Here is a 14,413-nt window from a genome sequence, read left to right as displayed (position 1 = left end):
GATGAAGAACTAATTCTCTATGAAGTGCAATGACTTTTTGGTGACTTTCTATAATTTGTATGCCTTGTCTTATCCTTTAGGACTAGAGTTGAGTCAAATTCAAAGCAGCAAGCTCACTTCTAACCACATACCCTGTGACACATCATAACTTATAAGATCAAGTGCCAACACTACAGGTTTAAATCAGAAAAACAGGTCAGCATGAGGAAAAAGTGCTTAATTTTTTTTTCTTTTCCTTTTTTCAACATTAAAGCAAGTTCCACCACTCTGAACTGATACAAGCATTTGTATTATGTAAATGAAAATACTTCAAAAGGCAGAAATAAACCAACATTTTCAATTCCTTCCTAAGCATTGCAAATGCAGTTTTCACTCTGAGCATTATATACCCCCATTTGTGATCACTGGTATACTGAAAGCGTGTGCTTTAAGACATTGAAGAATAATCCCTCTGTCTGATTAAAAAAAAAAAAAAAAAAGAATTAAATTAAAAGTTGCTAGAAATAACTCACAGGCAAAAAATAAAACTAAAAGAAAACAATAGCAGTAGCCTAAAGAGACATATTTTTTCCTTCAGGAATGAATTCCCATCTGCTTTTAAAGAGCAACATGTTTTTCCATTGCTGGGAATTACGGCCAAAACCAGGACAATAAAGCAGCAAAGCCACAGGCAAGAGCAGAGGGCAAGTGAAGCTGGCTGACAAGAGTATCAGTCTAGGTCCCTCTTTTATAAGCCTGTGTTTCGGTGACAGCTCAACAGTCGCCCGCTGTGCTGGCAACGCACTCCCCTCTGCCACCCTCGACAAAAGGGGAGCTCCCGGTAACTCCGCCGCGTGGAAGGTAGCGTGGAAAAGGGAAGCAAACAGCACAGTCAGCGCTGCCGGTAAACGCAGGCGTCTCCCGTGGCCTCGGCTGGTTTGGTGAAGCTACAGCTGGTTTATAAAAGCTCATCGGAAGTGAGCGGCCCCGTCGCCAGAGGATTGCTTACCCCTGACACAAGTGATGCTCCCGTTGCGGGTTCTTTCTCCGAACAGGCGTGCGACAAGAAACAGCTCTTCAAAAGCACAGGGAGGACAAAAGCAAACACAAGTGCTCATTTGCAGAACCCGGAGGGACGATGCTATTAAAATAGTTAATGAAGACACAGAAAGGAAGAAAAAGACATATTGGAATTAGCTGTAAGGTGTTCCCGCACCCTAAGTGTTTCAGCATTTAAGGAATCAAAACGTTCAGATCTTTGGGCTGTACGGAAGAAGAAAATCTCAGGTTTGAGAAGCAGGCTAAGTTTCACATCTCTACACAGTTTGGTGCTCGCCTGGGGGCTCATTCAAATTCCCTCTGGCATTTTCCCCAAGTTCCTCTGAGGATCACTGTTCTTCAAGTTACTTAGGAAGCAGTTTTGACTGTATCCTCCTGAGCTGTTAATGGGTCTGACCTTTTCGGAAACGCTAATATCCCTTCAGCCAGATGCATTAAATCTCCTCTGCTTGATTAAACTATTAGCAAATCATTATCTCACTGAAGGATAAAAATGTTCTTTCCCAGTTGAGCTAGCCATGCATAAATTACAGTGCAAATACTCTCCCGTACACCAAACCTTACATGTTGCACAAACGTGCTAATTGCCAACCATGCTTTATATACTCATACGGTGAATGCACACAGTACTTTATTGGGTCTCAGCTGAGACAAGACGTGATAAAAATCAGCCCACTTAGGGCTGTAACAAACTCTCCACTCCATCTCTGAAAAATGCGCGAGGGGAACCAGATCTTTCTCAAGTGACTAAAAAGGAGAGCGGGGAGAGGCGGCGCACCACCACAAACTGCTGCGGTTCAGCACCGCCATGTCAACGAGCGATTACCCAGACGCTCGCGCTGCCCTCGTTCCCAATCTGCCCAAGCACATTCTGCACGTACGAGGTTCTTGCGAGACCAGCAGTAAGCAAAATCCCATGGGAAGTCCTGTGTAGTTAGTTATTTCCTTTCCGGTGATTCATCTCGTTTATCCCAAACATTGACATTCGGAAAACATTCTGAATGCCAGGTATTTCCTCACCTTCCAGCCACCTGTGCCAAGCACATCCTCAGCACTGACAAATGGGTGTAGGAAGGCAGGGATCCCATATTACCCGTATTGGATGAAGGCTGAGACTCTTTTCCTCACCCACCCACACAAAAATATTCACTTTTCAATGAGTGATATAAATTAACAGATCCTCTGCATCATTCCAAGAGAAACTTCAGAGGTTCATCTGAGGCCTTAATCTTGCTGCGTTTCAATTTGACGGCGTTCCTCACTTTGAAAATTGCATTTCACTGTAGTACCGTATCCTGGTGCGGAGCTAAGCAGAACTCCTTCAGAAGGAAAAGCTGCCCAGCAGAGTCAGGCCAGAGTATTTCAGACACAGATGCCTTAACGACCAAAGCATATTTTCAAATCACACATTTCTGATGAGTCATACGCATGGGTTTTTTTTGTGGTATCTTAGAAGTTCAAGATCTGAGAGCCCAGTCCTAAGGCGTCATGTGTTAAGGACCTTCAACACCTGTTGAATTCAATGGGAACTGAACACAATCTGCATCTAGCATAACTAAGCATAAAAGGAACAAACATGTTTGTGTTTAAAAACTAAAACCATGAGCTTTAGCCAGGACATGATTTGAAGGGTCCACTATTTTTTTGTTTCCCATACAGAAACTTTGCTCTTTTTTGGTTTTTTTTTTATGATATCTTCACTCCCCAAAGCCCGTGTCTCTTTTTAGGCTACTGTACAGGATTGGATTCGTTGCCCTTTAAAAATGTTAAGCAGAAAGTCTTTCCCTTAAGTTTGGAAGATCTTTTCCTTCATGGAAAACTAGATGTAACAAAGATGACACACCCTAATTTGTCAGATGTCCTTTTTTTCCCCCCTATATCTAAGCCCTCTCTCACCTTTACTGTAGATGCTCTTTACTAAAGACACATTTTTCTCCCAATGTCTTAAAAGACTGTTTACCCTCCTGTACACCTATGATGGAATGCATCGTCACTTCTTTTGCAGTTGGTACCTTCCTCTATAAGAAAGAGAGGAGTTTGGGGAGGTTTGGGTTATTTGGGGTGTTTTTTTTATTAAAGTTTACAGTTTAAATATGTCAGTACCTGGTAAACAAGAACATGCATGTTTCGGAATACATATTTAAAGAGTGAAAGGCTTTAGCTGATTCGAGTTAGTGTGCTGCTGCAAAGATACTTTTTGGCATCAAATATGCTCTCATTTGAGCCAGAGCAAACCTTCACTGGCTTGCTTTTTTCCCCCTTCATTCTCTGTGTTCCCATTGAGAGTTATTGCAAAGTGAGAAAGATATTTTTTACATTAACTATTCTACTTCAACTAAGAACCAATGAAAGATTTACAGGTTCCCAGATTCCCGCTTTACTATTGTGTCCTGTAAGCATGGAAACTGATAATACTATAGAAACAATGCCAGCCTTCGCTTTCACCATGACCTGCCTTCCACCAATTTAAAAGCAGTCAGTCCCATTAGCTTACTTTTATAAGCACACTTGCCTTAAGAATATTGTCATCATACCCAGAACATTTTTTTTTTTATTACTTCTAACCAACTTTAAACTCAGAACAACTCAACACTTGATTTCAGTTTCTGCCTAAAACCTCACTCTCTGCTACTGCCTTCTAAACTGTAACAAAAACATAATCTGACTGGGGCTCAGACAATAAAAGAAGGTCCCTCACTCTACTGGCTTTCTTTTCCTTTTTATCACCTGCTTTCTGGAATAAAATATTCCTACAGTGGGGAAACACTGTCTTCATCCCTCGCTCGTCCCTTTTCGCCGAGCAGACTCCAAGGATTTGAAGACAGACACACCCACTTAATTTGTAAAGGCAAACGATACAATCTTTTTTTTCCCACGCAGGTCTAATAAAGACATCAGTCTTTGCATTTATAAAGGTAGGTGTCCTTCCTCTAGGCCAAGGCATGTTCCAGCTACAACCTTTCTTCTTTTCTGTTTGAGACAAGGTATAATTTAAAAATTACAGGACAAGCAATTTCCTATCAGATACTGTCCACGTGATTTTGTTCTTACTTGCACTAGAAAGTACATTGAGACTATTGGCGTTTTGTATTATAACAGAGAGCAGCCAGTAATTATGAAAAAAACTAATCTGAACCCCAAATTAAAAAAGTAGAGCACCCGAGTTTGTGGAAGGCCCATCTTTCCTAAAGCAAGATGGCTGTAGCAGCACCGTGAAAGCAAGCAAATGAGACCCAAAGAACTCACATGGCTTGCACTTTAAAACATTGCTCTTAAGTACTTCTGTGGTTGGATCTTTAATTAATCGTACTTCATAGAAAGCACAGTGAGAAATCAAACAGATAAAAATTCTCAGCATGAAGTATAACAGTGAAAATGCTCTAGGAAAAAGCTATGATCAAACTGAACAACCTCAGAGTGAAGACATCCCAATTACATAAAACCATTAAAAAAAAAGATCAGTTTTATAAAAGTTGGCTCTCTTGCAATTTAGCCCCAAATAAAATGCAGGAACACTAGAATAAACCTTATGAAAGTTTCGATGCAGCACGACACTTGTTGTTTGAACCATTTTTATTACTTTCAAGGACTAGAGACTTCTCCTCCGTGCCTACCAATACTCCTTGCTAAGGCTACAGCATCTGGAGGTGCCGGTGAGGCCAGCGGTGCAGCATAGCCCAGCACAGCCTCCTGCTGAACCATGCCAGGCATCAGCTGCCTGGGCACGGCCTTCAGTAGAAATTTCCTAGACCAAAAAGCTGGGGGCAAAGACAAGAGCAGTTCTGACTGCTCCTCCGCCACACCGGTGAAACCTGCCGGCTTGCGTGCGAGGACAAACGAGACGTACGGTTACTGCAGAGCTGTCCTTGCAGCAACCAGACCTACCCTGTGCACAGCTCGGTCACGCCGGCTCAGCTAAAAAGAGCTGGAGGTGCTCCTGGGAAAAGGCAGATACCTTCAGGGCAGAGATGCAGCCACAGAAGTTGCCTTAAAGGGAGGAGGGAATGATCCTTGATGTCAACATCAGCTCCGAGGCCAACCTTGCTTTTCAGAAACCTCTAAAAACAATTTCTGACTTCCCTGATTTACAGATACTGAAGGATCCCAGAAGAAAAGCCTCAAGCACTGCCACAGAGCACTACTTCAGAGGGGCCTGGAAACGGAGATCAAACTCAAACCCAAATATTTCTAGAAAGCTGAGGCTTTGTTTGACCTATACTATTAGCATAATAAAAGCTAACTGTACAGAAATTGCTCCTCTAATGCACGTTTTTCTTTACATTAAACTCCACTTACACATGAGAGAAGGAAATTGTAATTCACCCTCATAAATTATCTTCCATCTTCTCTCACATGGAACAGTGGAAAGTAATCACCCTATTTTGCTATCTTGATATATCTTTAAAGGTACTTATTAAGAGAAACGTACATCCAGCAGGTAAATAGAGATAACTGGTCATAAGTGATGACAGGCAAAAAGATACAAATATCTGATCTGAAAAAAGGCCAAGTTGGAAGCCAGATGCATACTGAACTATCCACTTTACTTGCTGTTTATTCAGCTCATGTCAGGATGATTCAACGCATCTTTACACGCAACTCCCTATTCATACAGCATCTTCTAGTCACAAAACGAAGCATTTTCCATTTCTTTTTCTAAACAAAGGGTAGAACAGTGGAATGGGAACTTGCCATTCAACAGCGGAAACTATTTGTAAAGCTGGGAAGCTGGAGACACTAGGAAGAAAAGGCTTTAATGAAACTGGCCACTGTGCGTGCCAACTGTCAAGACTTTTTATACATTCTTCCAAGGAACACTGACTGAGGCTTTTTCTGTATTTACTCTTTACATCCCAGTTATTATAATTCTTTCAATGATGCAAAAGAACAAAATTCATGAGAAATGCCGTATTACAGACAGGCAGGCTTTCTTCCCCCTGCAACTAGCCTGTAGCTGCACTCAATGACCCATTAACTTATTTTTGGTTCTGTACAAAGCCAGCACCAAGACATTTGTGACTCATTATCAACTAGGCACAGGAATTCACCACTAGAGCCTCAGCTGATCCATATCCAAAGGAAATCCCCATATGCTTGGAGTTTCTGAAATATGAGCATTAAGTTGTTGCCTGGTAAGAAGACAGTTTCCATACACAACAGAGGATATGTTTATATTTATGTTTTTGGAGGCTTGTAACTCAGCCAGAGGCAGATAAATTTTCCCAGGGCAGCAAAAGTCATATCACTGACATCTGGATAAAAACATAGTACTTTTTCAAGTCACTACTCCAAAGCGTGGAGGCAGTAGAGCTGCGACAGTTTTCCAGACCAACATTTAAGCCTGCAGTCCTTTTTATTATTGCCTTTTTTTCATTATGAGATCCCACATTCTGCGGCAAAAAGATGTGCTACACAAAACAGCTTTGCTCACTACGCAGCTTTCATTCATTCATTCCCAGAGCACAGTTTGTCCTGTGCTGTGGAGGAGGAAAGCTCTTGCAGATTTGACTTTGGTGTCTGCCGTGACACAGCTTCCCGGAATGAGCCTGGAGGCTAGCCCAGACACTGCTGCTGCGTATGGCAAGGTCTGACCCCATCCCTTGGATCTGGAGTGCTCACAGCCGTGCCCTCACCAGCCAGAGGTTCCTAGTAGGCAATGCAGCATTTCACAACATACCAGCGTTTAAGTGATAGCTCAATGAGCGAAGGTCTTCCCTGGGAGCATATCCAATGACGGTTCAGTTGAGAAGGGCCTTCAGCATTATAGGAATCACACAAATACTCCACAGTCACCCTCTCTTTTGGACCAAGACGAAAGTTTAGCTTATTTCCTTGCCCTTGTAAACAGCACACAGAAAGATGGGGGAGCTGAGGCAAGCACATCACATTCTCCACTCTGCTATGGAAAAAGTAGTCGGTGACTACGTAACTAAAGATGGTGCGGTAAATGCATAAGCTAGGACTGGCTACAGCAAGGTGGAAATTTTAATTCTGGTATTTCATACCTTTTAAGAGCTCCAACTGGCAACCTTAATAAGATTCTTTGAATTTTTGAAGTAATATAATTACTTTCAATTAATCAAAATGAGGACAGAATGAAATACCCTTTCACGAGACACTGACATGAATAATATTCAGGGAGCAGACCGGTCACCACTAACGTACCGATGCTTATTACAAGGGCCAGGCAGCAACATCTGCAAAAGTTTCTCCTTCTACCCAAGACAGGAAATAATTGTCTGACATCCATTGTCAGAAGCTGACTAACTAATAGCAACGAGCTATAACAATAAGTGCTGCTGTGGGGTCTTGAACATATGGAATAGGAAAACACGAGCTTCAAACTGATCAGTGACTCCCTTGCAATTCCCCTACACTGCCTCATAACTCTGTCCTCCCTCCACCTGAGGCTCTCAGTCACAATCCTCAATGCAAAAGATCTCTGGGGATGTGGGGAGACCCAGGTGAACTGCCTGGGCAGTCTGGGGGCTCTTGCCCCCACCTTCCTCCACTCCTCCTGGCACCACATCCTTAATAAGGCCACCATGACCCTACTAAGGCTCGCTCTGGAAAAGGCCCTTCCCCTGGCAACAATCCTCTGATGGAGATCTTGAAAGAAAAAAGCCCCACATTGTATTCTGTTTTCTGAGCAGAAACATAGAAATCTCTCCAACATTCTCTTTCATAATTCCCACCACCACTTTGAGAAGACTCAAGGGATGTTATCTGGATGATATTTGATTTCAATTTTAAAAACACAATTTTGTGCACCGACTCCATGGACATTACCATGCAGAAAGTTTTACCTCTGCTCCTGAGTACTTCTCTGTGTGCTGAATGAGCTCTGCTAAGCAGACTTCGTCACTGACTGGCATGGACTTGAAATGAAGTTTGAAGATCTCCCCACGGGTGGCTGCATCTGGCAACGGCACGTAGATAATTCTGTCTATTCGTCCTGGTCTCAGCAAGGCCTGCAACAAAAGCATCACAGAAGAAGTTATAGCGCATGGCACATCACATCAAGAAAGTAAAAACCACAGCTCAATTAAAAACAATGCCACCAAATAACCAACAATTTCAGCAAAAGCAAGAAGCTGCACAAGAACGATCAAGCTACGTGCAAGAAAGGTTATTCTCCTATGTTAGAATGGATCAGTTGCTGAAAAGACAGTAAGGCTACTCAGCTTGAGAAATACCAGTTCATGGAAAAAAGGAATCACAAAGGAACCATAGTAATTTTCCTAAAATAATAATTTTAGGCTTGTTGCAAGGTGTGCTGGAATGTTAGGACTTGGCAGAAGGACAGGTGGCAATGGACACATCCCAAGTTCAGATCTTCAATCAAGACAACAAGTGGAGAAAAAAAGATTTTTTGAAGTGAAGCTTACATTTTGGATTCATGTTCCTTTATCCCAAGTTATTAGAGCTGCACATGCTTACAGAAGAGCAGATTACTCTGACAGTTTTTAATGCAAAATAAGGTAACAATAGGCAGAGGCCAGTGATGCTTAGCTTCAAAAAGAGAAAGAAGAAAACACAGACTTGCAAAAGCACTGTAGTTAATACATTTTAGCATCTATTAACACTGTTTTTTCCTTCTCTTGTGCCACAAGACAACTGAAAATTCAGCAGATGAATACAGTTACAAGCTAAGGCCCCAACTTTGCAGTTTCATACACGTATATTGGCCCTTGCACTTTGGTTTCCCAGGGTTACTCAGATTATATATACAATGGGGAGGTGGGAAGGTGACAGAGCAAACTGGGCAGCAGCGACAGGCAACGTAAGAGGGGACAACGGTTACAAAGGACAGCGTGGAGGGTTCGGACTGGATGGGAGGAAAAAAATCTCTACAAGAGAAGCGCAGCCTTGGGGCAGGTCATCAGGGAGGCTGCGGAAACTCTGTCCTTGGGGGTTTTGTGGCTTGGCCAGACAAAGCCAAGCCCTCCCCGATCTGGTGCTGGTGACAGTCTCGTGTTGTGTGGGAGGGGGACCGCAGGGCCTCTGGAAGCCCCCTCCAACCAGTGCTTCTGTGATGCTATGCTTTCCGGATGGGGTCAAAAAGTAAACATTATCTACATATAAAACAATTTGTATCCCATATATAGGAGAAACCAAGTTCTTAAATTTATGAGAAGAGAGGAAGCTCATTTCCCTGTATTTTTAAAAATCTCCAAGATTTTTGAAAACCGTCTACAGTAAAAAAGTAAAAACCCTGCCAGCCTTTCTTACTTGACATTTGAAAAAAACCCAACCTGTGCATAGCAAATGCACATAAGTAGTATTTAAACTATTTTTTAAAAACCGAACAATGTTTATAAGATTCAGCATGTAACCTAAATTGTTTTTATGTTATGGTTCTCCCTTGGGCAGAGTAGTTTGAGTTCCAGATGACTAGAGATATTGCATGGCTGTCCTGGGCTGTCAGCCAATAAGTCTTTTCCCAGCCTGATCATGTCAGTGAAAGTCATGCTGAAAAAATAGTAGGAAAGAGCTTTCCTTCCTGCACAGCATTGATCAAGTTAACACCCTTCCTAGAGTTTCTTTAAAAAGACTGTTGTGGCGCTTCAGAGTGGAAAAATGTATCCTGAATGTTAAGAGATGTCTTGTTATTTTTAAAACAGACCATGAAAACGCTCAGCAGAAAGTGCGCGGCACTGCAGTGTGTTACATCGAGCTATCTAAGGATATAGCAAGGCTGTACTGGGAAGACTAAAGGTCCGTATCCAGCCCTGTACCTTGTCCCCGGCAGCGGCCAACACTGGATCCCTACTAAACAGAGCGAGAAGCAAGCCATCCACTGATATCTCCTCAGCAGACTGCGCTACTTTTCACAGCACTCTTGATACATTCACCAAAGAACTCAACCCACTGATGATAACTCAACCAGTGTGTAATTCACCGTCTAAATCATGCGTGTATCAGGATATTGCCATTTTTTGCCAACACACTTGAAAGAGAAATTTGCATGTTTCAAGACTAGGCTTGGAGGGAGAGGAATTATACTGCAATTGCATTCTGCATGCTCTTAAGGAAATGCCCATAGCTAATTCTATTATTTAGAAGAAACAAGAAATGTTCACATGAGTACAGTGGTGTGCCTCTTTTAAATCAAGGCAGGTTTAATCAGGACGCCTAGATAATTAGAATGTTTTCTAGAGCCAGCTTAGCTTCACACTGATGAATGACCATGGCTGTTGTGCAAGTGGGACAGGAAAAATGCTTGATGCCAATCAGCTGGGAGCAAGCGCTCCCCTGCGTTGCATCGGCTTTCAGTTCTGAGACACGGTCTTCTAACGCGACGGAGCACCCACGCTTGCAAAGCGCAACTGCAGATGTAAAACAGTGAATATATTTTTTTTGCTCAGTTACTAAAAATTGTATTTCCTCCAGTTCGTCCCAAATGCTTTGCGTTTTATATATAGTCATAGTCAGAGGCCCAAGTTTTAAACACGCTATCATTACTTTTTGCTACAATCAGGCCTAGGGACCTTATCCAAGACGGCCAGATGTGCTGGGAACCGTACAAAAAAAGCACAAGTCGGTCTCTGCAGCGCTCGCTGCTTAAGTATACATAGACAAAAAGGAGAGGAGAGAAAATATTCTGTAACCTCACTTGAGAGAAGAGTCAAATTCCCTCCGGCCCCCGGAGAGAAAAGCAGACTGACCTGAGAGCCGGTCTCCACCAGCCCTCCCGACAGTCCAGCTGGATGGGAAATGTGGTGACCCCGGGCACAGCCCCACCGCTTCTCGCTCTGCTGTCACCACCCTTGTCCCCTTGGCAAGCCACCGGCCCCCTCCGCTCTACGCTCCTGAGGAACTAAAAGCAGAGGGAGAGAGTGAGGAAGGGGCAAATCCCCCGGGGAGAAGCGGTAGGTGGGCTGCAGAGCTGCTCTGCTGCCCGCTGGTCTGAAAGCGATCAGAGGGCAACGGCAAGTCGAGGCCGTCCTCGTTCGTCACGTTGCCCTCTGAGGCTTTTGTTCTCTGCATACTTCTCATGGAGATACTTTTCCTTTTTGGCCAAAATAATGCGGGGCTCGGAACTGAGCTGCGCGTAGAGATCGGTAATACGGGAAGAAGATCCCCCTCTTGACGTTTTTGCACACTGAAGTTCCCTCTGGAGGAAGATGAGGAAGGTTTCGGGGTTGCTTAGAGAAGCTTACCATGGCATTTGGTGTGGACACCTGCAGCAGTGGTGTCAGCTCTAACACCAAGGCCCAGGTCGTGCTTCCTTCTGCTGCGGGCAGCAGCGCCGAGTTTGATGGATGCTGGCACCACCTTCTTCCTCAACGCCGCTGCCTTTACAGACCTAGAAGCTGCTTCTCTTCTCAGCGGGGTGTCGCGTGACGCAAGCTTCCCGACGGGAAGGGTTTTGGAGGTCGGTCGCTCCAAGCGCGCCATGACTTTCGCAGGCCGTTCCAGAAGACGGAGCTTCGCTCTTGCAGTTTGCACTTTGGAAATCGCGCGGAGGACGATAAGGACACCAGGTCACCTCCGGACCAGCCCGGCTGCCTGCGGGGTGCATTGGGATCCGGCGCTGACCCGTTGGCGAGGCGGGAGGTGAAGCCGCCTGGGATTGATGCTCGCTGGAGGAGGAAGAGGAGGAGGAATTCGGCAGGAGAAGGCGGTGGCTTGGCTGTGCAGGAGGAGAGGCAGGTGGGGGAGGGTGAAGAGTTGAAGCCGGGCTGCAGGTTCAGGCAGATATGAGCTGCCGGGAGTACAAAATTAACTGCTCGCGGCTGGGAGATGCAAAACTGATTTGAGGCTAGGAGCACACAGAAGGTGGGAAGTTGATGGGGCCAAAATTAATTGATGTGTGCGCAGAGCTACATAATTCACTGATGTTGAGATGTGAGGGTTGCATAATTTATGTAGGCCAGGAAGGGCACAAAATTAAGTAATTGGGGTTTTGGTAGAAACCAGAATACTTCATACCATTAAGCAATTCTTTTGCAAGTTTATGTAATTTTTTTGTTGTTACCACAACAGTTACGAAAGGGGTCTAAGTGTACAGGCACTGAAAGGTTACTAGTGGTACACAGATGCAATATTCTTCAGGGGAGCACTAGGCAAGTGGGATAATCGGCACGTAATACATAATATCATCAACAGCAAAAACACATTTTAATCAAGAAGAAACTGCTCTCCTTTCAAAAAGAAATGCTTACATTCTGTAGTAATTAAAATAGAGTATTACTTCAAAATATATCATTGGAAAAGATAGCTAGTTAAAAAATGTGTATTTTGTGTGCAATTATGGAGATAATTATTTCAGGAAAGAAAACTTAAATAGGTAAAGCCAGGAAAATATTTGTGGTTCCTGTTAAGAATGGACTAGAATTAACCTTAGGGCTTTGCTAATTTTCCTGCTCCTCTTTTCCTCTTTTTTTTTTTTTTTTTTTTAAAAGCATCCATCTTTAGTTAGGTTTTTCAAAGGATACTTGGCCATTTCAAGAACTACATTGTCAAACAATGCAGAATTATAACACTGACAGGAGCATACCCAGCTGATGAGCTTCCTGTGGGATAGAAAAAATAGCTTTCCTACAGACATACTTCTACAGCCATGCCTAACTCATCAAAATCATTCTTAATCAGATTTTATAACAAAACGTCATACATAAACAGTGCAAGAGGGTAACCTCACATTAGAAAAAAGAAACATAATTAAAAAAAAGTGGCAAACTGACAAAATTTTCATTAGCAAAACGTAACTTGCATAGCAAAACATAAGCTGCACAGTAAACGGCATATTGAGGGTGTGTGAGAGAAAGCAAGAAGGTTCAGCAGGTAACGAAGTTCATCTGGAGAATCAATGTTACTGCATGTTCTCTGCTGCAATCAATCTCCACAAGTAGGAACAGATTTTTATACTAAATCTAAGACATTTCCTTTCAAGTAAATACAATTAATTTAATGCAGAACCTAAAAAATGCAACTAAAAGTTTAATCCTGCCTTTGGAGTCCATTGGGATTAGACCACAGATGACAATGGGAGGACTGGAAATTACAGAACGATCCGTTTCCTTTGTAACTAAATCCTTCCAACTTAAATTAACAATTGCTATTTATGAACCCTGATCGTGGTCCCTACTTACACGGACTCCCGAATATGACAGGTACTCTATATCTTGTTATCTAATTTGGTAATGCAATTTTTTTTTTTACTTTCACCATTACAGTATTTGAACATATCTGAAGCATTTTTAAGTCAGCCATATTCTTCCTGTAGTCTGTGCAAGCAACAACTGTTTGTCAGATCCTTTCAGTGTGTTTGCCCACACGTCAGGACAGATGTGTTGCAAGTGTGGAAAGTATTAAGGTAAAAGATAGGCTGAGGAAGTGAATTTGTTAACAACGATGAAAGGGCTTTCTTGTGCCATCGCATTTATCTCTTGCAGGAGTGAAGTCAGCTCCCGCAAAGGTGCTTCTCCTACGCTTTTGAGGCTCACCTCGGTGCCTGATGTTTTCGTTCTCGCTCTGTGCCAGAGCAGGTCATGCTCCCAACGCAACAGACCAGGAAGCGCTTGGCATTTTAGGATCTTTGAAAGTTTCAAGTACGGGAAGCTCATCCTTCCTGTTCGCTAGACAGGCTACTGGAAGCTTTTTGCAACCACGGATTAATTACCAGAATTACAAGGTGCCGAGGGGAAAAGACACATCAGACTGTCACTGTTAAGGACTTAAAAACCACAGTCCGGTGGAGAGCTAAATTTTATTGCTCCATAAAGTTTTCATTCCCCCTCCATCTGGCACGAGCTGCTTCAGGAGGCAACCTCGAATTCCTCTGTTTCAGGTGACACGCTTATTTGCTGTGTCACAAGGCCGGAGTCTTGTAATTACAGGCTCCCGAGTCAAGCGATACTGCTTTTTTCTTGCCAAGAGCCCCTTTCCCCACACTCTTCTTCCTCCCCACCTTCTTCCTTCTGTGCCAACGTCTGTCACCACCGTCAGCACATGCCAACATCTCTAACCAGTTCCCCTCTTTGATGACTTGTTTGCTGATCACCACCCTTGTACTTCTCCCAAGATTTGTGCAGATTACTCTCTGTCGTCGTTACACAACATCTACAATTCCTCTCAGGGTGGAGCGCTTTGCTTCTTTAACCTACAGTATATCCACTGCTTCAAAAACTGCATTCGCAAACAGAATTTTATTAGATATTATTGGAAACTAGCTCTTACAAAATGTTGCAGTCTCTTGTTATCAGTCCCTACGCAAAGACTTCACCTTCTACATAGATTTCTAAAAATCAGGCTGTACAACCCTTCCATCATGTCAGTCTTGCTCAAGACCTGGAGCATTGTGCAAGTTGACAAGAAAAGACATGATAGGTTTGACAGCAGGTGTTCAGGAAGAATGCACACTATCAAG

At 43.3% G+C, this 14,413-nt stretch overlaps 1 protein-coding gene across 1 annotated transcript in view; it reads right to left on the bottom strand.

Moving 5' to 3' along the window:
• SPATA5 (spermatogenesis associated 5) overlaps positions 1 to 14,413 on the bottom strand; it is a 203,453-nt gene that overhangs the window by 30,922 nt on the left and 158,118 nt on the right. Inside the window, exon 15 of the mRNA XM_010575615.1 lies at positions 7,845 to 8,009. Within this exon, the coding sequence (XP_010573917.1) occupies positions 7,845 to 8,009 (165 nt within the window). The remainder of the gene's footprint in view (positions 1 to 7,844; positions 8,010 to 14,413) is intronic.

The sequence above is a fragment of the Haliaeetus leucocephalus genome, unplaced genomic scaffold (genome assembly GCF_000737465.1).
Source record: "Haliaeetus leucocephalus isolate CR32 unplaced genomic scaffold, Haliaeetus_leucocephalus-4.0 Scaffold484, whole genome shotgun sequence".
Taxonomy (NCBI): Eukaryota; Metazoa; Chordata; class Aves; order Accipitriformes; family Accipitridae; genus Haliaeetus; species Haliaeetus leucocephalus.
This window is presented reverse-complemented; position numbering and strand designations above follow the sequence as displayed.